Consider the following 25,530-nt stretch of genomic DNA (forward strand, 5'->3'; position numbering starts at 1 on the left):
GGCCTTATGGAGGGTCTGTCCGGATGTATTAGGGTTGACGTTGCGGCACGTGATGTGCCTACCTCCCTTGAGTCGCTGGTCTCTCTGGCAATAAAAATTGATATACAGTTTTCTGAGCGGGCTCGTGAGGTCAGTCGGGAGAAAAGACTTTCACAACGGATGTTTAGGTCAGATACGTCTCATCCTCCATTACACTCCTCCTTTCCGGATCCTGAACCTGCGCAGATAAATTCTACTCGGCTTTCAGATGAGGAACGTCATCTTCGTATGTTTTATGGGCTCTGTCTCTACTGCGGTGGTTCGGGTCACCATATCCACAGCTGTCCCTAGAAGTCGGGAAATTCCAGCGCTTAGGGTCATTGGGGGAGGTGGCTCTAGGCAAAAACTGCTCTACTCTCCAAATGCCTGTGATCCTGCTTCTTGGAGGTACCAAAGTATCCATATCCGCTTCCTTGGATTCCGGATCTGCGGGGAATTTCATACACCAAGCAATTGTGAATCAATATCACATTCCTATATGCCTGCTGAAGAATCAATTGCGGTTAGCCACTGAGCCGTTGGAACTGCAGGTAGGAGTGTTACACGTTGAGAGCATTTCTCTATGTTCTACCAGAACTGTCTCATTCTCTCTTGCTGGGGTTGCCCTGGCTTAGGATGCACAATCCGGTAATCGATTGGAGCTCTGGAGAAGTTCTTCGATGGGGACAGCTGTGCCAAGGCAAGTGTTTTCGTTCCATTCAACCCAAGGTTTCTACATCTCTCCTTAAAAGCTTGGAGGCTCTGCCAGTAGCCTATTGTTCTTTTGCAGATGTGTTTGATAAAAAGGAGGCAGAGATACTACCACCCCATCGTCCCTACGATTGCCCAATTGAACTTCTGCCAGGAACATCTCCTCCTCGGGGTCGTGTTTATCCTCTGTCTCCCGCTGAATCGCAGGCTACAGCAGATTATATCAATAAGAATCTAGAGAGAGGTTTCATCATAGAAACATATAGAAACATAGAATGTGTCGGCAGATAAGAACCATTTGGCCCATCCAGTCTGCCCAATATACTAAATACTATGGATAGCCCCTGGCCCTATCTTATATGAAGGATGGCCTTATGCCTATCCCATGCATGCTTAAACTCCTCCACTGTATTTGCAGCTACCACTTCTGCAGGAAGGCTATTCCATGCATCCACTACTCTCTCAGTAAAGTAATACTTCCTGATATTACTTTTAAACCTTTGCCCCTCTAATTTAAAACTATGTCCTCTTGTAGCAGTTTTTCTTCTTTTAAATATTCTCTCCTCTTTTACTTTGTTGATTCCCTTTATGTATTTAAAAGTTTCTATCATATCCCCTCTGTCTCGTCTTTCTTCCAAGCTATACATGTTAAGGTCCTTTAATCTTTCCTGGTAAGTTTTATCCTGCAATCCATGTACCAGTTTAGTAGCTCTTCTCTGAACTCTCTCCAAAGTATCAATATCCTTCTGGAGATATGGTCTCCAGTACTGAGCACAATACTCCAAATGAGGTCTCACTAGTGCTCTGTAGAGCGGCATGAGCACCTCCCTCTTTCTACTAGTAATGCCTCTCCCTATACACCCAAGCATTCTGCTAGCATTTCCTGCTGCTCTATGACATTGTCTGCCTGCCTTTAAGTCTTCTGAAATAATGACCCCTAAATCCCTTTCCTCAGATACTGAGGTTAGGACTGTATCACTGATTTTATATTCTGCTCTTGGGTTTTTACGGCCCAGGTGCATTATCTTGCACTTATCAACATTAAATTTTAGTTGCCATATTTTTGACCATTCCTCTAGTTTTCCTAAGTCCTTTTCCATTTGGTGTATCCCTCCAGGAACATCAACCCTGTTACAAATCTTTGTGTCATCAGCAAAAAGACACACCTTACCATCGAGGCCTTCTGCAATTTCGCTGATAAAGATATTAAACAATATGGGTCCCAGAACAGATCCCTGAGGTACCCCACTGGTAACAAGACCTTGGTCTGAATATACTCCATTGACTACAACCCTCTGTTGCCTGTCCCTCAGCCACTGCCTAATCCATTCAACAATATGGGAGTCCAAGCCCAAAGACTGCACTTTATTGATAAGCTTTCTATGTGGGACAGTATCAAAAGCCTTACTAAAGTCTAGATAAGCGATGTCTACTGCACCTCCTCCATCTATTATTTTAGTCACCCAATCGAAAAAATCAATAAGATTAGTTTGACATGATCTCCCTGAAGTAAACCCATGCTGTTTTTCATCTTTCAATCCATGGGATTTTAGATGTTCCACAATCCTCTCCTTAAGTATGGTTTCCATTAATTTCCCCACTATTGATGTCAGGCTTACTGGCCTATAGTTGCCCGATTTCTCCCTACTACCTTTCTTATGAATGGGCACAACATTTGCTAATTTCCAATCTTCTGGGACGACTCCTGTTGCCAGCGATTGGTTAAATAAATCTGTTAATGGTTTTGCTAGTTCAACGCTGAGCTCTTTTAATAGCTTTGGGTGTATCCCATCAGGCCCCTGTGACTTATTTGTATTAATTTTAGACAGCTGACTTAGAACCTCTTCCTCTGTAAAGACACATGCATCAAAAGATTCATTAGTCTTCTTTCCTAACTGAGGTCCTTCTCCTTCATTTTCCTTTGTAAAAACTGAACAGAAATATTCATTGAGGCAGTCAGCTAGTTCTTTATCTTCTTCTATATACATTCCTTCTTTTGTTTTTAATTTGGTAATTCCTTGTTTTAGTTTCCTTTTTTCATTTATGTATCTGAAGAATGCCTTCTGGCCTTTTTTTCCTGACTGAGCTAATTTCTCTTCTGCCTGTGCTTTGGAAGCTCTTATAACTTGTTTGGCCTCTCTCTGCCTAATCTTATAAATTTGTCTGTCATCCTCGTTTTTTTTTTTTTTATAATTCCTAAATGCTATCTTTTTGTTTTTAATGATTTTGGCCACTTCTGCTGAGTACCACAGTGGTCTCTTCCTTTTTTTGCTTTTACTGACAAGCCTAATGCAATTTTCTGTTGCCTTCAATAGTGCCACTTTTAAGTAGTCCCATTTCTCCTGGACTCCAATGAAACTGTTCCAATCTGATAGGGACTCGTATACCACTAATCTAATTTTAGAAAAGTCTGTTTTTCTAAAATCTAAAACTTTTGTTTTTGTGTGGTGTGACTCAGTCACTGTACTTATAGTAAACCACACTGACTGGTGATCACTAGATCCCAAGCTTTCCCCTACAGTAATATCAGATACCAAATTCCCATTTGTGAATACTAAATCTAAAATGGCCTCCTTCCGGGTTGGCTCCTCCACTACTTGCTGTAGAGATAATCCCAGTAGGGAATTTAGAATATCTGTACTCCTGGCAGAACTAGCTATTTTGGTTTTCCAGTTTACATCTGGAAGATTGAAGTCTCCCATAATGATAACTTCCCCCTTCAATGTCATTTTAGCTATTTCCTCAACTAGTAGATCATCTAATTCTTTGACTTGGCTAGGTGGTCTATATATCACACCTACACGAGTTGCCTTATGATTATCAAGCTGCACGGTAACCCAAACTGACTCTAAATTGTTCTCACTAACTTGTATCAAATTAGATTTTAGGTTATCTTTCACATACAGGGCCACCCCTCCCCCCTTCTTGCCTTCTCTGTCTTTCCTGTATAGAGAGAACCCTGGTATTGATATATCCCAGTCATTACTCCCCTTGAACCACGTCTCAGTAACAGCCACTACATCTATATTCTCAGATGCCATTATAGCCTCAAGTTCATTGATCTTATTTCCTAGACTGCGAGCATTTGTAGACAAGACTCTGAGCTTGTCATTTCTTAACCTTTGTGCTACTGCCCTTTTCTGGCATTGTTTCGGGGGGCAGTTGGACTGCTGGATTATCACTCTTTTGCCCCCCTTTCCTAGTTTAAATGCTTCTTAGCAAATACCTGGAACTGTTCACCGAGGACATTCGTTCCTTTGAGAGAAAGGTGCAAACCATCTTTCTTGTACAGTTCTTTTCCATTCCAACAAGAGCTAACATGAGACACAAAGCCAAACCCTTGGTTCAGACACCATTCACCAAGCCATACATTGAATTCCTTAATGCGCATCTTCCTGTCATGCTGAAGGTTATGCACAGGCAAAACTGCAGAGAATGAAACAGTTGATGCAACCTCCTGTATATCCTTTCCAAGTGTGTGAAAAGCTTCTTTCACCTTTGAAACCTCATTGCAAGCCAGATCGTTTGTCCCAAGATGGAGAATAACATCCACTTCCCTTTCCTGCTTTGCTTGCCTAACAATATTAACGATCCGTCGTCTATCCCTGCTAGCGGTAGCACCAGGGAGACATCTCACAACACCATTCTCCTCAAAATTCACACCTCTTATGATGGAATCGCCCACCAACAGCTGCTTACTATCAATCCTCACCTTCTCCTTTTTGTCTTTGGCTGCAGTCTTGCATACTTTAGGCATGGGAGATGATTGTTTCTCACCCACTGTGCTTGAGCCATCCTCCATGTTGCTCTTGCACTCTGAAAGTGCTGCAAATGAATTATGGAGAGCCACAGACTGTGGGACATGCCTTCTATCCACAACTCTCAGTCTACCAGAACCTACAGTAACCCATCTCCCTATTCTAGGGGGCCTCTGTGGCAGTGGCATTGCAATGTTCTCAGCCTGAGTTTGTTTAGTGGTTAATTTAAAAACCTCATATTTCAAAAAGGTAATTTCCTGCTGCATTATGGAGAGCTGTCTACAGATCAGACAGTATCCAAACCTCTGAAGAGTGGAACCTGAAATAAAAGCACAACAATTCCTGCACAGAACCAGGTCTGCCATTGTAAAGAGGGGAAAGATTTTAAACAAACAACTCTTACTTGTTTAGATTGTATCCACCTCCAGATTACCTCCTGAGTATCTCAATGCTCTTGTAAATCAGCTCTTGGTAAGCAGTCTTGGAGAAGCAGCAAGCTATAATTAGCAAGCTAATACTGTGTGGGTTTATATACACACCCTCCCACAAAGGCTCCTCCCCCAACAGCAAATTAACACCTTACTTGCCTATGCTCATTTGCAATCAGACAATAGAGATACTGTGTCTAGCAAATTCCTTACCTCTCTTGAAACACAGTGTCTGAGTATTGACCAGAAACACCACTGAAGTTCTGCTCTCTTGAAACACAGTGTCTGAGTATTGACCAGAAACACCACTGAAGTTCTGCTCTCTTGAAACACAGTGTCTGAGTATTGACCAGAAACACCACTGAAGTTCTGCTCTCTTGAAACACAGTGTCTGAGTATTGACCAGAAACACCACTGAAGTTCTGCTCTCTTGAAACACAGTGTCTGAGTATTGACCAGAAACACCACTGAAGTTCTGCTACAGTGGAAAAACTCTGAGTTAGACTAAGTTGGTCTCCTGAATATCTCAATGCTCTTGTAAATCAGCTCTTGGTAAGCAGTCTTGGAGAAGCAGCAAGACTTCTTCACCAGCTGGGGCAGGATTCTTTTTCATGAAAAAGAAAGATGGGTCTCTTCGCCCCTGTATTGACTACCGTGGTCTGAAGAAGATCACCATAAAGAATAAGTATCCTTTACCGTTAATTTGTGAGTTATTTGATAGACTTTGCGGGGCCAGGATCTTCTCTAAGCTGGACTTACAGGGGGCATACAACTTAATACGTATTTGTGAAGGTGACGAATGGAAGACAGCCTTTAATACCAGGGATGGACATTATGAATACCTTGTTATACCCTTCCATCTCAGTAATGCCCCTGCTGTCTTCCAGGAATTTGTCAATGATATTTTTCATGATCTGCTTTATTCTTGTGTAGTTGTATATTTGGATGATATTCTTATTTTCTCCAGGGACATCAGAACTCACTCCGGACATGTGCAGTTGGTCTTACAACAGTTACGAGAAAATCGCCTATACGCTAAATTGGAGAAGTGTGTCTTCGAAAAGTCATCCCTGCCCTTCCTGGGATACATCATCTCGGATTAGGGTCTCAAAATGGATACAGGAAAGGTGGCTGCAGTGCTCGACTGGCTCCGTCCCCCCGGTCTGAAGGCAATACAGAGGTTCTTGGGTTTTGCTAACTATTATTGACAGTTCATCCGTAATTTTTCTTCTTTGACAGCTCCAATTTCTGCTCTAACTAGAAAGGGTGCCAATATCAAGCAATGGTCCCCTGAAGCGGAGATTGCATTTTCTTCCCTCAAGAAAGCCTTCTTTTCAGCCCCAGTTCTTAGACTCCCAGAACTCAACAAACAGTTTTTCTTGGAGGTGGACGCATCCTCCATTGGGGCCGAAGTGGTTCTATCACAGAAAAAAAATTATTTTCTGCTGCCGAGAGAAACTATTCTATTGGAGACAGGGAACTTCTGGCAATTAAGATGGCCTTAGAAGAGTGGAGATATCTTCTAGAAGGTTCTATTCTGCCAGTCATAATCTACACCGATCACAAAAACCTGACCTACTTGCAGACGGCCCAACGGCTTAATCCTCGTTGGTCTCCCTTTTTTGCCCGATTTAATTTCCAGCTTCATTTCCGGTCTGCTGACAAAAATACCAAGGCCGATGCTCTCTCCAGGTCTTTCGAATCCGTGGATATGGAAGACGAGCCCCAGTTCATCATTGAACCAACTAAAGTAGTCCCAGTGGCTCCAGTTAACCTATCCAAGGTTCCCCCAGGTAAGATCTTTGTTCCAGAGTCCGAACGAAGGAAAGTTTTTCTGTGGGGACATGCGTCCAAGATTACTGGCCATCCAGGTCAACGTGGGACCTTGAATCTCATCTCCCGACATTACTAGTGGCCATCCATGTGAACGCATATTAGAGACTTTGTGGCTTCCTGTACCTTGTGTGCCGAGAACAAGTCTCCTAGGTTGAGACCTGCAGATTTATTATTGCCACTGCCAATGCCTGAGGTCCCCTGGCAACATATTGGTATGGATTTTGTGACTGATTTGCCTGTCTCTAATGATTGTACAGTCATCTGGGTTGTCGTTGACCGTTCTTCCAAGATGGTCACCAAATATAAATATCAGATACTCATATATATACAACTGGAGGGAATACTACTGGCTAAACGGAACCCCAGTCACTGGCTGGCTCTGCGGTTCCCTCTTGGTCCTCATTTGGGGGGTTTCGTTTGCTGCTATCTTCCCTTATGTGTTTTAACATGTATTAATTATCTATTTGATAAAGACTTTGATATTAATTTTGTATGGATGTTTTTCCAAGATGTCCCACTTTATTCCACTTCCAGGTCTGCCTTCTGCTCGTCTGGCTAAGCTGTTCATTCTGCATATTTTCCGCCTGCATGGATTTCCTCTCAACATCGTCTCGGATAGAGGGGTACAATTCACCTCTCATTTTTGGAGATCTTTATGTAAGTCTCTGAATGTGTCTTTGGACTTTTCCTCTGCTTACCATCACAGTCTAACGGCCAGGTGGAGCGCATTAACCAAATACTGGTCAACTTCCTGCGACATTTCACCGATGCCCATCACGACAATTGGGTAAATCTTCTTCCCTGGATAGAGTTTGCTCATAACAGTCGAGTCAGCCAAGCCACAGGTAAATCTCTTTTTTGTGGTCTACGGTCAAGATCTGAGTGTTCCTCTTCCTGTGCGGCCTTCTTTGGGGGTTCCTGTGGCAGATTCTTGTGTGGAGCAGTTCTCTCGGGTCTGGTCTGACACTAAGGAATCTCTTTGGAGAACAGCAGATCAGATGAAAAGGTCCGCGGATAAGAAACGCAGACCTCCTACTCAGTTTGCCATTGGAGACAAGGTATGTCTCTCTTCCAGAAATATCCGCCTCAGACTTCTATCTTACAAACTGGCTCCGTGATATTTAGGACCATTTCCTGTAATCAAAAAAATGAATCCTGTTGCATACAAGCTCAAGCTACCAGCTACCTTGCGGATTCCCAACTCATTTCACATCTCCTTACTTAAACCAGCTGTCTTTAACAGGTTTTGCAAAAGCACTTCACAGAACCCTCCTCCTGTCACTACGGATAATGAATTTGAAGTCAAGGACATCCTGGATAGGAAGATTATCAGGGATAAGACCTTTTATTTGGTGGACTGGAAGGGCTACGGGCCTGAAGAGAGGTCGTGAGAATCTGCGGAGAATGTTCATGCCCCTCTATTACTGAAGAAATTTCTCTCCAGCTTGGCTGGTTGGAGGAGGGGGCGTAAAAGGGGGGGTACTGTCAGTATTGGGTCCGTGACCTCACTGCAGGGTGGCAGATCGTCACATGCAGCGCCATGGGTCTCAGTGCTGGGTTACCTCGCAGGAGAAGCAGGCACTTGCCAGCATACCGCCGCATCCGTCCTCACAGCCAGGTATCATCTGGTGCGCTGTAGCGCACGCAGGCACATCTCTCCCATTCTTATGGGAGTGGCGAGCAGGCACCTAATCACTGACCCCACCCGGATGCGGAGATACTGGTATATAGGGCAGCTTCACTTACCATGAAGTGCCCAAGCGTGGTTGTATACCTGGCAACTTCTGCTGAAGACTGTCGTCTGCTACTTGCATTATCTGGACTATTGACCCTTGCATTACCTGACTACGATTCTGCCTGTCATCTGCCACTTGTATTATCTGGACTATTGACCCTTGCATTACCTGACTACGATTCTGCCTGTCATCTGCCACTTGGATTATCTGGACTATTGACCCTTGCATTATCTGACTACAATTCTGCCTGTCGTCTGTTACTTGGATTATCTGGACTATTGACCCCTGCATTGCCTGACTACAAATCTGCCTGCCGTCTTCTTTAAATTCGCCTGGATTTCTGACCCCGCACTGCCTGACCACGAGTTCGCCTGACCCAGTATTACTCTGAACTTTGTTTTGCCTTTATTGCAAGTGCCTTTTGTATACCTTCTGCCAGTAAAGATCATCTGTTCCTTTACGCTGCCTTAGTTGGACTCTGTACACACTGCTGCAGTTAGCTGCGTTCTGGGTGACTGGTGCAAACACCAGGGTCCTGACTCTGAGAGTCAGCAGTCAGCAATATTGGGCTAATTCCTAGGCCTCTATCTGCTGATCCAGAGGATCCACATCCTCTGGTCGTAACAGATACTTTATGTTCATACATGACTTGTATGTTTTCTTGTGATTGACATTGTCCTCCTGATGTATCCTTTCTATCCTTGACGACCCTGCAACTATAATATTCTCATTTTTGCAACCAACATGAGAACAGCACCTACATTCAATCATAATGGCATTTCATGGCTATGGGCTCTTGCACACCTAAGTCTACGGGCCCATACTCTACCTACATATGCCTTCATACAGACACCTACAGATTCAAGCTCTGTACAATGGAGTTGGAGGAACTCCTTGTGCCATTGTATAGACTACATGCAGACTCATGCACCCTGCACTCCCTACAAGATAACTCTGTTTGTTTTCTCCCTCTGTTATTCTTCCTGAAAATGAATACATTGTGAAATTGGTTTTTACCAAATGCCGTTGGTGCTGACAGTATAAGACTGTGTGTGAACACCCCCTACTGACTATGGTTATGGGAACAGCCAGTTGTCAATTTCTTCATACATGGAATAATAGAGGAATGGCACAATGCAGAAAATGCCCCGAAATTACTGCAAGGGGAATACAAATATTGAGTAGTGAATTTATAGTAAACAGCATTGACAGAACATAGACGACTATGCTGTCTCCAGAGAACGCCAAGGGGAGTCAATGGGAGACACACTGGTGGTGTACCTTCCTTTGGTTTAGAGCTATGGGGGGACACAACAGGTGGGTGCTCATCAGTTGGACATCAATATCTGACCTAAACAACCTCTTCAATATTATTACTATAATAGTAATTATTATTACTCGCAAGTTGTTTTCTTCTGGTTCCTAGAGCTGAATGAAGAATCTTTAGTATGCTAAGCAAACACAGTGAAGGCGACAACTGCCATGATCATTTATCTAGGTCAGAGCAGCAATTGTCACTTCTCTAGCCCTCTGTATGTGCCATTTAAGGCTACTTTCACACTTGCGTTAGCCTTTTCCCGCAGGCTGTTCTGTGCTACTGCTAATCCACATTGCCGCCGTAAGTCCTCTCTGGCCACATTCACTATAATGGGGCGGGCCGGAGGTCCGGCCGCAGCATGGCAAACATGCCGAGAGGCGGCTGGAATAAAACTACAGCATGCTGTGGTTTTTGTCCGGCCACCTCTCGGCATGTTTGCCGTGCTGCGGCCGGACCTCCGGCCCGCCCCATTATAGTGAATGGGGCCGGAGCGGACTTCCAGCGGCATGGTGGACTAGTGGTAGCACGGATCCGGCAGGCTGTTCCCCCGCTGGAACAGCCTGCCGGAAGAGGCTACCACAAGTATGAAAGTAGCATAATACGTATTTAACATGCTTACTCAGAGGTGGACTGGCCATATACCCTACAGGGAAATTTCCCAGTGGCCCGAGCCCTCCTAAGGCTACTTTAACATCTGCATTTTCAATTCAGATTTTGAGATCCAGCAGAGGATCTCTAAACCTGAAAACGGATCAGTTTTGTTCCCATCCATTGATAGTGGAGACAAAACTGATCAGGATACATCAGTTCAGTTCAGTTGCGTTTTTGTGTCCGGTTTGTAAAACTGAACAAACCTGATTAGGCATGAAAATCAAGGCTACTTTCACACTAGCGTTTTAGTTTTCCGGTATTGAGATCCGTCATAGGGGCTCAATACCGGAAAAAAACTGCTTCGGTTTTGTCCCCATTCATTGTCAATGGGGGCAAAACTGAACTGAACAGAACGGAATGCTCCAAAATGCATTCCGTTCCGTTTAGTTGCGTTCCCATACCGGAGAGCAAACCACAACATGTTGTAGTTTGATTTCCATCCTGGGATGCGAAGCAAGACAGATCCGGCATGAAAAACAATGGGGACGGATCCGTTTCTCTAACACAATCTGCCACAATAGAAAACGGATCCGTCCTCCATTGACCTTTAATGGAGTTTATTACGGATCCATCTTGGCAATTTTAAAGATAATATAAACGGATCAGTTCATAACGGATGCAGACGGTTGTATTATCAGTAACGGAAGCGGTTTTGCTGAACCCTGCCGGATCCAGCAAAAACGCTAGTGTGAAAGTAGCCTAAGTCAATAGTGCCTGATCTGGGGGTTTTTAACAGTAAAAAAAACGGATCAGGCTCCCATTGTCTTAGACTACTTTCACACTAGCGTGGTTGGATTCCGGCAGGCAGTTCCGTTGCCGGAAATGCCTGCCGGACTCGGAAATCCGTGTGTAAACGGAGATCATTTGTTTCCGGATCCGGATGCGGATCCTTCTGACAAATGCATTGAAATACCGGATCCGTCTCTCCGGTGTCATCCGGAAAAACGGATCCGGTATTTATTTTTTCACATTTTTAAAGGTCTGCGCAGACCGTAAAACCCGGATCCGTGCAGTTTCCTGAACACATGCAGCAATTTCCTGAAAGCTTGGTACCGGATCCGGCATTAATACATTTCAATGGAAATTAATGCCGGATCCGGCATTCTGGCAAGTGTTCCGGAATTTTGGCTGGAAAAAATACTGCAGCATGCTGCGGTATTTTCTCCTGCCAAATACTGTAAAAGGGACGGAACGGAAGACATCCTGATGCATCCTGAACGGATTGCTTTCTATTCAGAATGTATTAGGACAAAACTGAAGCTTTTTTTTTTCATTATTGAGCCCCTAGAACAGAATTCAATACCGGAAAACTTTAACGCTAGTGTGAAAGTAGCCATGATTTCCATCCCTGATCAGGTTTGTTCAGTTTGGATTTATTACAATCGGATAGTCCTTGTGTTGCCCCGCTTTCTGTCAATTTGTACTTGGGACCACTTTTAGGTTTTTTTTCCAGGGCCGCTTTAATTTGCCAGTCCTCCCATGTGCTTACTGTATGTTATATCTATATATCCAAGCTCCATTTACGATACTAGTATTTCTCACAATATACAGCGGCTGCTAAATTACTTACAGTTAACCTTGTTCTCATAATTACGAGGCACTTGCCAGCAATGGGTTATATGTTACATTATGGAAACATAGGATTTGAATCCCATACAAGCAGCCAGGATTCCTATGAAAATAATCCTTAACACATCATTTATGTCAGAAATTATGTCAGAAAAATAAAGTGATCTGACTTTTCCTGCCATTCATCAGCGCATTTGCGCACTATGAACAGCGCAGGCAGCGCACTGAATGTAGGCAGGATATTATAGCTAAGTGATAAAGTACATGGAAGATATACTATATTGGACTGTAGTATTTAGGTTAACTTGCTATGTTGGCACTTTGCGATAAATAAGTAGGCTTTGGGTTGTAGTTTGGGCACTCAGTCTGTAATAGGTTCTCCATCACTGGTATAGGTCATTCAATAAGAAGGTGTCACCAAAAATTGTATCTGCCAATTAAAACCAGATAGCAGCACAGATCATTTTTTGCAATCAGTTTTTGTTTTTTGATTGCAGATCTATTTATTGTGTTTCTTGAACATGATTACGGGGGCATCCATCTTTCCTGAGCTGTTCTTACCAGCTTTTAGTCAACGAGGCTCGGTAGTGAACGGCAGCATCTGGCTACGTCAGATGGGGTGAACTCCAGCAGGCTGTTCTCTGCCGGGAGGTGTGAACCTACCCTAACCTACATCTTTGTAATAACTGCAAACCATCACCAGTACTGTAAGTACTATGTGACTCTAATCTGTAGCTGTGAGCACTGTAATTTAGAAATGTTAGAGATAACATCGGTGTGAATACGTCTCAGAAATCCAAGAACACAGCATAGAGACAGCAACCAAAAACTTAAATGTCTTAAATGTGTGGCCAGTGTAATAAAACTCACTGCAATTTTAGTTCACAACTCTAATTGACGTCACTAATCAATATAGTTCACAAGCTACCAGGACACTAAAACTAAAACAAATACATTTTATTTTCAAAACTCTCTTAAAAACTTGGTGGGACGTACATCAATAACTTATTACTACCAGGATATGTAAGAAATATAAGGACAATGTAAATAAGACCCCATTAACAGAGTAGGCCACTATAGCTTTGTCCACCAACTTGCCCTTATAGTAATCAATATCCAAGGTGAGGGAATAGGCAGAGGGTTACACTATTTTTAGGATTGCCTTTATTCAAACTTTTAATATGGTACCATTATTACCCTATATTTATCTTGTAAACACTAGGTACGACGATGTCTCGCTAAATATCCCTCACCAATAACTTAAAAAAAACATTGTAGCTGCTTGTCACCTATTCATTTCATCTGTTCTAACTAGCTAACATCCGGCTCAACGCGTTTCTGGTTCCTAAATCAGGAGCCCTATACTTTGTTAAAGTTAGAATCTTATCATAAACAGACAAACAAACAAGCGCGCCCGCCACCTCCACATGTGGCATTGCATTCGGCATGTGTAATAAAAGTCTAATAATTCCTGGCAGCACATGCTTTCATGAGTAAGACTCCTTAATGGTAGCTAGCCAATATTGCAGTTCCCAAATGGCAGATTATTCAATGGCGCATAGAAGATATACTAAGCCAACGTAAATAAGGACTTACTGAAAAGTCGTCTTCAGGAAATAATACAAGATCTTTTAGAGGGTCGTTTGAATAACTATTTTCAAGCTCTGTAATGGCAGACTCATAATCCAATGGCTCTAGGAGTTTGGGCTTCTCATGCTGTGAAATAAAATATAGAAAGTTTTATAATCAGGGTAGAAATGCACAAAAATACCTCCAAGACACACTTTCTGAAGAAGAAATTCACTTTTCTGGAAGGTACTGCAAAACAATCAAATACTCTGTAATAGTCCCAATCGTTTATTTCGAGCTCTAAGGACCCTAGAAAACTAGGCAATAGTTACATCAGCCGAATTATTCTTTAATAATACGGTACGTGCTCTGCTATAGGACAGGATTTTCAGCAGGATCTTATTATTATGAGTCAATGACACTATTTATGGGAAGAGCTCTTTGTCAATCACCCATTAATTTACATAAAAAAATACAGGTTGTCACTATAAAGTGGTGACAATCACAATATAAGGTCTGTGGATCTTATTAGAGCCTGGTCACAATGTTACACATCACGATTAATGACAGCTCATGTATAGCCAATTATAATCTGGCCATGATAACACGTATACGGTCAGTGTGACAGCTGACTATAACAATTCTTTTTTTACAATCACATTTGGAAATCTAAGAATACAACTCTTCTATATGAAATTTTCTGACGTTGCTAAAATTGCAGCCTCTGTGTTTGCATTAACCATAAAAAAGAGGACGTGGTATTTTATATGTAAAGATTATTTTTCGCAATTCAAAGTAAAAATCCCTTTTTGAGGGCAGCATAAAATAGAGACAGACAAGCTGATTTCAACTGTCACTTATCTAATGTAAAGTTTCCAAGAACTTAAAGGGGTTGTCCGGGTTCAGAGCTGAACCTGGACATACCCTTATTTTCACCCAGGAAGCCCCCCTGAGGCTAGCATCGGAGCATCTGATGCTCCGATGCGCTCCCTTGCCCTGCGCTAAATCACGCAGGGCACGGGCTATTTTGTTTTCAATAGCACACTGCCGGGTGGAAACTTCCGCCCGGCAGTGTGTTTGGTGATGTCACCGGCTCTGATGAGCGGGATTTAGCGCTGCCCTAGCTGTTTTACTGGCTAGGGCAGTGCTAAATCCCGCTCATCAGTGCCGGTGAGTGCGCGGTTCAGCGCAGGGCAAAGGAGAGCATCGGAGCATGAACTGCTCCGATGCTCAAGTCAGGGGGACTGCCTGAGTGAAAATGGAGGGATGTCCGGGTTCAGCTCTTAAGCCGGACAACCCCTTTAAGAGTCACACGTTGCTAGAGAAGAGTCCAGCGTATTCATGAGCTCCCGCTCCCCCGCCCACTGGCTGCAGCCTTTCCATTGAAGAAAACTTTCAATCATCAGTGGGTGGGCTCATGAATAAGATGGACTCTTCTCCGACAGCGCATGACTCGTTTGTGGCATGTGTTTCCAGCATTATACAGTAAATTTTGGGAAATTACTTTATAATAGCAGATAAGCAAGTCTGAATCCATGATTTATCATGCCTTCACTCCAGAATTCTGGCTTCAAAATGTTGGGGAAGTGGGTGTGGTTAGCTATGCTAATGAGTTTCAGTCCAGATTTAGCACTCTAAAAAAAAAAAATCACAAAAAAGTCAGTCTCCCTTATGTAGTCGGGTGGAGTAGGAAAACTGGAGTAGCTTTTTTATTAAAAAAATGTATCGAACAACATGCAACATTTATTTTAATAGTAACTTTTTATTAAAGATTATCAACAATTTGCATACACTCTGAGAAACAGATAAGCTTACATTCAAATAGATACTCAGTCTGTTATACCCTATTAAGTCAGTATCAAAAATTACCATATCAAAATACATTTGCTAAAAATGCTTGAAAATGGAGTCAGTACCAAAAAAAAAGGGAAAAAATAGCATTGATTCCGTTCTACATCAAAGATATACCAGACACCATACACACAACATGCGACATTTGATAAATGTGGCATAAAGTACTCCAACGCAGACTCAAGCAAAACTGACTTCAAATATTCCCCTCATGATAAATTCCTACGAGTATCTGTTGCTCACTCATTTATCCTTCCCTCAATTAGGGCAGAGTAAAGATGATGACAGGTTCCCTTTAAAAACAAATATTTGTACATCAAAGGGGTTCTCTGAGAATTAAGAAAATGAAAATACGGTACTTATATATTACTTTATTATAAATATATTCCCAAATACCTTTCATCAGTTATAATGGCTTGTTTTGTCTAGGAAGCAATCATATCATTAGGAGTAAGAAAATGGCTGCCGTCCTATTAGTGCCCACAAAACCAGAGGGCAAGTTGCTTTACAACACTGAGCTAAAGAGCTGCCTCATTCTCCTCTCTGCTCTACTTGTCAAGGATTATGACCCTGAATACAGCTAATAAGCTCTTCAGCTGGATCTCTGTGGTAATGGAGTTCATGAGGAGACATGAAGTTGAGAGGATGGACAGGACAGACAGTGGTAATGTGGGGCCGTGGTAATGGAGAACGCATACAAGTGCTGCTGCTAATTAACCACATCCTCACCCTCCTCTCTGTACTTCACGTCTCCTCATGAACTCCATTCCTACAGAAATGAGGGTACTTTCACACTAGCGTTTTTCTTTTCCGGCATAGAGTTCCATCCTAGAGGCTCTATACTGGAAAAGACTGATCAGTTTTATCCCCATGCATTCTGAATAGAGAGCAATCCGTTCAGGATGGATCTGTCACCGCCAGTTCTGTGAGAAGGTCTGGCAGATGTTCTTCTCTACCTCTTGCATGACGTTCTTTGTTTTGGTTTCACTTTGTCCTCTCCTTTCCTTCTCCCAGGTGTCACCTATTTAGACTAATCGTCTCCCTTTATATTCCCTCCCATACTGCCTCACTTTGCAGTTTGTACTACTTCCTGGATGAAGTGTTCACTGCTGGAGGCTGCTGCTTCTGTTTGCTCAGATAAGTCTTTTCATGTATTGTGTTTCCTTGCTGGCTTGATTCTAGGTGACCCTGACTAGGTCCGTATTAAGTGCAGGGAGCCGGTGGTCGTGTCCCCTCACTATTATAGGGTTTTCAGGTGTCACACAGTCTTAGGTACGTGGGCATGCAATCATCTACCATTGATTGAGAGATTGATGCATGGGCATAGCAGTCAGGGAGAGCTCTTAGGGTTTTATAGGGCTCACCTATATGGTCCTTAGTTTGGGATCAAGCAAGTCAGACATTTATTCATAAGTACCAGCTATCTGCAACATCATCCGTGACAGCATCAGGATGTCTTCAGTTCAGTCTTTTTGACTGTTCAGGACGGACATAATACCGCAGCATGCTACGGTTTTATCTCCGGCCCAAAAAACGGAACACTTGCCTGAATGCCGAATGCAGCATTTTTCCATAGAAATGTATTAGTGCCGGATCCGGCATTCCGGTAAAAAACAAAAAAAAGGTGAAAAAAATAAATTCCGGATCCGTTTCCATTCCGGAAAGATGGATCCGGCATTTCAATGCATTTGTAAGACGGATCAGGATCCTGATCAGTCTTACAAATGCCATCAGTTGGCATACTTTTTGACAAATCCGGCAGGCAGTTCCGGCGATGGAACTGCTTTCCGGATCACTCTGCCGCAAGTGTGAAAGTAGCCTTAGACCTGGGGTCTACTCAGGCTGCTGATCAAACATCACTCGTGGCTCAAAACTTGGGTGGTTACATCAGATGGGGGGCCAGTGATGTAAGAGTGTCAGGAGATTGATGTCTACTAACAAAATATTTGGAGAGATGCCCCAAAAGGGCATCACACCCTGAAAAATCAAGTGAACACCCTAGTCACATATAAAGTCCTCTAACATATACCAAGTCAGAAGACCTGGACGAAGATAGAGGTGTGCTGTCAATTAATAACAACTCATCGCCAGTGTTTGGGGCACCTTCTTTCTCATCACTGTGAGGCTCTTGAACTTAGACAGTCCATCATCTTGGTCTGGTGTAAACTATGTGGGCACCTCTAAAGAAGCACTCCAGGATTTTTTTTTTTATATATAGTAAGGGATAGGCCATTATTAAGAATAAGATAGATGCAGCTTGAGCCTGTCTGCCCTCTGTCCTGTCATCTTTCTCCCCTATCAGTTCTTACATGTAGGAGGCAGGGAGACCACTGTGAAGCTACATCCCTTAGAACTACACTGGAGAGTCAGCACACACAGATAGTATAGACAGTGTGAGTCAGGATGGTTATATGACTGCAGCTAATCACTGTATACACTAACCTACTATATATCTGCACTCCTGGTCTTTTAGATAGGGGAGACATTATATCTTCAGCAAAATACAGAGATATACAGAGCACCATGGAGTGTTAGGAAGGAGAGGCTCATGGGCCCTGGTGCAAGAGTTCATCTTGGGCCTCCTTCCCTCAGTGCTTTGTGGCCAGGGACAGGGGAGCTCATAGGCTTCATGCTGCCTGAAGCAAAAATTTAAACTTCAGCCCCCCCCCCCCCCCCCCCATGCCAAATTCTTGACTTAACCCCTTCCCTCCTGTGCCGGCATACATACATAATTCCTCTGGGTAGCCATTTTGTATGCTTCTGGCCTATGTAAAAGAACAGTGAACTCTCATCTTCCTGAAGCCTGGGTCAAGTATGATATAGATGGACACTTTTATTACCACTACTCTGTGAGGCCGGCTATAAAAGGTCATAAAGGCTATACCAGGCCCAGCTCATCCTGTCCTATAAGATAAAGATCAGCTCGCTGTCAAGCCTGGCTGGAGCGTGACGTCATTAATTTCCAGGTCTGGTTTGAGGAGAGCTAATAGCCCTTAATTAGCTCTGGGCATAAAACCAGTCCACTTTCATATTTCAGTTATGAATCAACTTATGCCCTTTCTGACACCAGATCCAGGCTCTACAGAGTATTGTGGTTAATTGGGTATCAAATATGACCAGAGGATGTGATTCTGTAGCTCACCTATGGGTGGTAGAAGAACTACAGGTCCCAGCATTACCGTGTGTGGTCTCATTCTGTATGTAAATAAATAAGGATCGCAAATATGTATTCTGTATAAAAATATGCCGATGTATCAGGGAGATACAGGCTTAAGTATAATCCTCATTGTAGGAACTGAACTTTGATGGGGTCATAAAACCCTTGGAGGCCAATCCCTAGGCTTCACAGTCACTCTGCTGCCATTGGCTGACAGGAGTAAGTCTCCTGCCCATGGGAGAGTTCATAAAAATCTGTGCACAAGGACAGAGGAGAGAGACCCATGAAACATCACCAGACACTTAATTGGACATTGACGGCATATCCCTGTATCAGAAGAACTCTGAGGGTCTCCCCTGATACATACTGAACTGGGTTTGCAAGGATTCAAAAAGGACATATGAACGACCATCTGAAACCCTCCAGAGAAACTAAGTATTCTTTCATCTTTTTCCCTTTCATTTGAACTGTCGTGATTATTTATATTGTTATTATTATTCTGTAGATTTATAGTCATTTTCATTAGATTTGTATGCACTGCTTTTTACCTCTTATTAAAGATTATAAAATCTAAGTGGCCAAGTCTTCCATATTCTAAGCTGCTGAACAACGTACCTTGCCTTTGAAGAGACGTTACCGGGTAGTTAGTTAAATTGCATTTAGGAATTGTAGCTGGGGGTGATTGACTGCGGTTGGTCAGTAAGTGATATCCGGTTCATCCACTGATCTGTGTGATAGTGAATGACCCGGATAGTCGGCTCGTGGACCGGGAACCCACGTGGTGGCAGTTACCGAAGTGTAGTGGGGGGGTATTAGCCAGATGGTAATACCCCGGTCACGTGAGGTCTCTGTGTGTGCGCAGACTCCGTCACAGACCACTACGTCAGAGCTGTGGGATCCGGACCGATCGGATCCATAGTTCGTGACACCTCCAGCCAGAGGTGTAACTGGACCAGTATGCACTTTCTATTATACCGGTGTCTTGTTATGCACCACAAGGGTCTTTGGGCCCCCTCAGGCTCCTGGGCCCGGTAGCGACTGCTACCTCTGCACCCCCTATAGCTATGCCCCTGTTGGGGGAGATGTACTGTAGTGCCCTGGAGCAAAAAGTATTATGGAGTATGGACTTTTGTAGGCATTTGCTCCTATTGCTGCTATGCAAAGCCATCAACTTGCACTGTGATTTATGCTGTTGTTTACACTAATGCTGTTTTATATTGTTGAACTGCATTTTATCTGTTTAATTTATTATATCCTGTTCATTTGCGCTGTTATTGCACTGTATTTGCACTGCACTGTGTAGAGGGGTAATCCATAGCCAGTTGTAGTGTCTAAGATTAAGGTTCTCTGAACTTGGGCCTAGTTGTGCAGGAGGTTGAACAGACACATCTTACCTCCAGGCTGCTTCAGACTAGACTCCCTCTACACTAACTAAGTCAGGGGGCAGACCTAGTCCATCTCCTGACAACCTAACACAATTTGCCAAGTTGCTAACTATATGTTGTCTATACAATGCCATTAAATGCATGTACATAACAAATCACAACATTTAACCCAAGAAAAATTGCATTAACTCTGTCAGTAGTACTTAAACCTTTGCAGTAGTCGTTCCGGAGTACTACACATCTCCTACCCCATCAGCTGTTGCAGCCATTTCCTCACCCAGTGATGTACTTGTAACATCCACCAGTAACATACCTACACATGTTGCTATGTAGCTTAAAGAAGCACTCCATTATTTTTTTTATAATTCTACATATATTGCTAAGTCACCACCAGTTCAGTTTGTTCTACCCTAACTCAGTTGCATCCATATATTTTGAACCTTTTTGTTTTGGGACCTGGTCTTGTGACCTCAAATCTGACCACTAGCCAGAGCTTTCTCTAATGTGTAAAGAGGAACTCAGTCTCTCCCATGTGGCTGACTTCCTGTGAACTACAAATTGACATCACCTAAATATTGCTCCTGGCAGCTAAAGGCTCATGGGCCACGTGTGTCCCCGACTGTGGGCCTACCGCATGTGGATCGCGACCTCATTCACTTGAATGGGTCCTGCGATCCCTCCGTTCCACAAAAAGATAGAACAAGTTGTATCTTTATGCGAACGAAAGAACGGAACCCCACAGAAGCACTCCGTAGTGCTTCCTTTCCGCACCGCATCTCCGGATTTGCGGACCCATTCAAGTGAATGAGTCCGCATACGTGATGCGGAATGCACACGGCTGGTGCCCCGTGTATTGCGGAACCGCAGTATGCGGGCCGCAATACGGCCATGGGGGACACACGGTCGTGTGAAAGAGGCCTAAGCCTGTGCCCTCAAAGAAAGACTGTTGCAAACATTAAACCAGTAAGAGCATTGTAACAGCCAAGCTTGTTGCTCTACGTGTGAGTCCCAGTTACATTTGTGCATGCCTGTTTCCTTCCGCCATCCTTGAGTGGGGAGCTACATACTCCACTCTCAGGCCAAAAGGATCCCATGTAAGGTCTGATCCCCTTATGTACTACACACAATTATTACTCACGGTCATTACTAACAGGAAACCTGTCACCAGGAAAGACCCGTAATATTATAGTCTGATCTACAAATAATGCATGAAGTGGCAATTGAGGGTTGCAATGAGCACAACATGCAATGATGCTGATGAATGGTGAAGAAAGTAATGACATGAAAAACAGTTTGTGGGGCAAATATAAGCTGCAACCTCTTTAAAGGGTTTCTGTCATGAGAAATAACGTTCTGTCGCTGACTGACATTAGCGATGTGCTAATGTCATCAGTACATAACAGTATACTTAATAACCCCCTGCCTGCCGCCGTTCTCTTAAAATCTTTTAAAATATGCTAATGAGCCTCTAGGTGCTATTAGGGCGTTGCTTCAGGACCTAGAGGCTCGGTCTACGCACCCTTTGTCACGCCCAGGTCCAGTTGATTGACTTTCAAGTTCTCCTCAGTGTCCCGTAAATCCCGCGCCTGTTTAGTATTCGGCGCAGGTGCAGTGAGGAAGCTGGCAGCAGCAGCCCGTCCTTCACTCACTGCGCCTGAGCCGAATACTAAACAGGACGGCGCAGGCGCGGGATTTACGGGACGATGAGGAGAACTCGACAGTCAATCAACAGGAACTGGGCGTGCCAAAGGGTTCGTAGCAACGCCCCAGTAGCACCTAGAGGCTCATTAGCATATTTTTAAAGTCTTTATTTTAAGAGAACGGCGGCAGGCAGGGAGTTATAAATCATACGGTTATGTACTGCTGACATTAGCATATCGCTAATGTCCGTCAGCTACAGAACGTTATTTCTCATGACAGAAACCCTTTAAAGAAACAGGAGTCAGACCCCACCAATCAGATATTGATAGATCATCATGAATAATTAAATGATATTCCAGTGGAAAAGAAAGTTTTACTCCAGGCTGCTACATCTGCTGTAAAATCTTTTCAAAAGATTGGCTAAGGGCTCTTTCACACTTGCGTTGTTCTTTTCCGGCATAAAGTTCCGTCGTCGGGGCTCTATGTCGGAAGAATCCTGATCAGGATTATCCCCATGCATTCTGAATGGAGAGAAATCCGTTCAGGATGCATCAGGATGTCTTCAGTTCCGGAACGGAACGTTTTTTTGGCCGGAGAAAATACCGCAGCATGCTGAGCTTGCCACAAGGCCGGATCCGGAATTAATGCCCATTGAAAGGCATTGATTCGGATCCGGCCTTAAGCTAAACGTCGTTTCGGCGCATTGCCGGATCCGACGTTTAGCTTTTTCTGAATGGTTACCATGGCTGCCGGGACGCTAAAGTCCTGTTTGCCATAGTAGTAGTGGGGAGCGGGGGAGCAGTATACTTACAGTCCGTGCGGCTCCCCGGGCGCTCCAGAGTGACGTCTGAGCGCCCCATGCGCATGGATGACGTGATCGCATGGACGTCATTCTGGAGCCCCCCGGGAGCCGGATGGACTGTAAGTATACTTCTCCCCCGCTCCCCACTACTACTATGGCAGCCAGGACTTTAATAGCGTCCTGGCTGCCATAGTAACACTGAACGCATTTTGAAGACGGATCTGTCTTCAAATGCTTTCAGTTCACTTGCGGTGTTACGGATCCGGCGGGCACCTTTCGGCAAATGGAGTACACGACGGATCCGGACAACGCAAGTGTGAAAGAGGCCTAAGTGACATTGACAGTAATTTCTTATCGTGTTCAGGCAGGGCAGACAGTGGGGCACAGTGGGGACCATGGCACCATCAATCAGAACTGCAGCATCAGGGAGATATGGGTGAGGTTGTTATTTTTTTTTTTTACAGCCTGTGAAGCTCAGGGGATTTTTTTTGGTGTGTTGAAATACCCCTTTAACTCGTGGAAAACCCCTTTAATGTGAATATTCAACCTGAACAAAAGATGATTAGAAGCAGCATTGTGCAATATAAATCAAAATCCAGGGTGCTTGCCACAAGAACCTCAACCACTCAGTTCCACCAAGTAGAAAGGTGTTCCAACAAAGCCAAGCAAGCCAGATTCTCAATGTTTTAATTAAGAATAATTAATGAAAAAATATAAAATGTAGAGATTAACAAAGCTGTCACTACAATGCCAATATTGCCGACACAGAGATTCGGTTAAGAAATCGCCTGTACTATTCAATGTCGAATATACGGTATTTAGGAAATGAAATAGGGAATTCAGTGTAAAAGGAGGGTGCGGAGGAGTCACGGAGGGACACATGCTCCATCTGCATCTCTGGAATGTGCAACCAGCACATATGGCATTGAACATTCACGACAATTCTGGCTCCCCTCCAGTACGTGGCTTACTGAGCATTAAACTTAATATTGCATATCACAGCTTTTACATTATGTCCCTAATGACAGTGCTGGTAAAACATTTAAACGCTCGCCATGTGCTTTTGCCATATGCGTAGGAGAAGTAAATGGAAAGCTACCATTCAATGTTATAAAGCCATATCGCCCTAGCATGGTTACAATGTGTAAGTGGCAGAATGACCATATTCCTTTACCAAGGTTGTAGAGAAAACACATATAGTCTATATTACCTAAGGCAAACAGACTCTAAAGGGGGCAGTCTGAGGATATGGGTACTGTTTTATTGAGGCTATGTACGTAGAGTACAATCACCAGTGCCCTGTGTTATTCTTGGCATGAGTCTGTGCTTCTGACACACAAGGCACAGAAGGCAACAGCTGGGATTTTCCTAAAATGACTATGATCTTAAATGTGGCATTTTCTGGGTTTTCTAAAGTTCTCAACGCCAATCTACGTCTACGATTCAGACATTTGTGATTTATAACAATATGGGAATTCTTCAAATTCCCACTAGAAACAGAACTCATGGGAAAATCCTGCCCTAAAACCTAAGGGCTGAGCTGCAGGATAATATTACATTCATCCATACCTACTGCTTGGTGGTCAGATTGATTTAGAACTTGCCAACCTGCCTGGTGGGTCTAGCAATGGATGGTTAACCGCTTTCAGCTTGTTACATGGATGTTACAATGAACTGTAGAAAGTAGAAGAATGCCAATCTTACAGGTGAGAAAATATCTGGTTTTGGTCATTCCTTGTAAATGATAGTCGAAACACAAGACATATCTGCTTCTGTTCGAAAAACAGAAGACAAAAAATATGACTGGAAGACAAAAAAAACCACAAATACAAGACAATTAGATCATCAAGTCTGAAAACCACCGGGGTAGCTGCATCAGCTAAAATTCTGTGCAGTCTGCAATAATGGTTTGACACTGGCACCTAAGTGAAGCAATGAATGTCCTACTATATAATACAAGATACATTTCATTATAAAAGTTAGAATACAAACAAGATTATTTCATTTTACTCACTGCCACTGTATCCAAAAAGAGAACTTTGAAGGACACGACCCAATATTAGATCATTGCGGTTACAACTCCTGGCAACCCTGCCAATCAGCTCATGAACAAAGATTCTCATTTATGGCTTACCAGGCAATACATCCATCCATCTATAAATCAGCTATGGCTACATTGGTGTGTATGAGAGCTACACTTTTTGACATGTTTTTTGTTTTCATTAAAAATATTTGGGAACGCCTCTCTTCTGCATTGTAATAAACCATCTGGAAAATCCCATGCTGGGTATAGGGGAGATCAAAATCCATGCCATAAATCGGCATGCTGCAGAATTAAAATCCTCGCCATAGGTCTATTAAAGGGTATCTGTCAGTAGATTTGTACCGATGAAAGGCATCTGTGTTGGTCCCATGTAATCATATGTGCCCACATTGCTGAAGTTTTTAATATATTCAAATGAGCCTCTAGGAACAACGGGGGAGTTGCCGTTGCACCTAGAGGCTCTGCTCTCTCTGCAACTGCTGAGCTTTCTGCACTTTGATTGATCACATTTACACTGCCCGGTCTTGTCAATCAAAGTGCAGAGGGCGCTGCAATTGCAGAGAGAGCTGAGCCTCTAGGTGTAATGACAACGCCCCCATTGCTCCTAGAGGCTCATTTGAATATATTAAAACATCATTTTTCTTAGCAATGCGGGCACATATGAATAGCAACGCACGCAGATCAGCCAGTTTCATATGCACAAATGCCCTAGCATGTGCGGACTGCCTGCTGGAGTTCTCTGGATCCGACCTAGCTGGATGCGGTTGTTCACCTCCAGAGCCCATTGACTATAATGGGAACCGACAGGAATCCGTTTGCTCTCTGCCATAAATGCAAGGATTCGGCCGGACAAAAACTATTGTGTGCAGTGATTGTTGTCTGGCCAAATCCTAGCATTTATGCCAGGGAGCGTCTCGATTCCTCCGCATCCTGTTATAGTCTAAGGGATCCCATGCTGTGGCATTAAGCCATACATTGCACGGCAACTATATATACCGTGAATATATATAGATATACCCCACCCCTTTAACAGTGACCTCCACAGCGCCTGCCCCT

The 25,530-nt window shown here is 43.5% G+C and overlaps 1 protein-coding gene across 5 annotated transcripts in view; it reads right to left on the reverse strand.

Moving 5' to 3' along the window:
* The window catches only part of DOCK10 (dedicator of cytokinesis 10), a 374,360-nt gene that overhangs the window by 211,732 nt on the left and 137,098 nt on the right, over positions 1–25,530 (reverse strand). For all 5 annotated transcript variants that reach the window (XM_040428071.1, XM_040428073.1, XM_040428072.1 and 2 more), the window contains exon 2: positions 13,622–13,741. In XM_040428071.1, coding sequence (XP_040284005.1) covers positions 13,622–13,741 — 120 coding nt within the window. The remainder of the gene's footprint in view (positions 1–13,621; positions 13,742–25,530) is intronic.

This window comes from Bufo bufo, chromosome 4 (genome assembly GCF_905171765.1).
Source record: "Bufo bufo chromosome 4, aBufBuf1.1, whole genome shotgun sequence".
Lineage (NCBI taxonomy): Eukaryota > Metazoa > Chordata > Amphibia > Anura > Bufonidae > Bufo > Bufo bufo.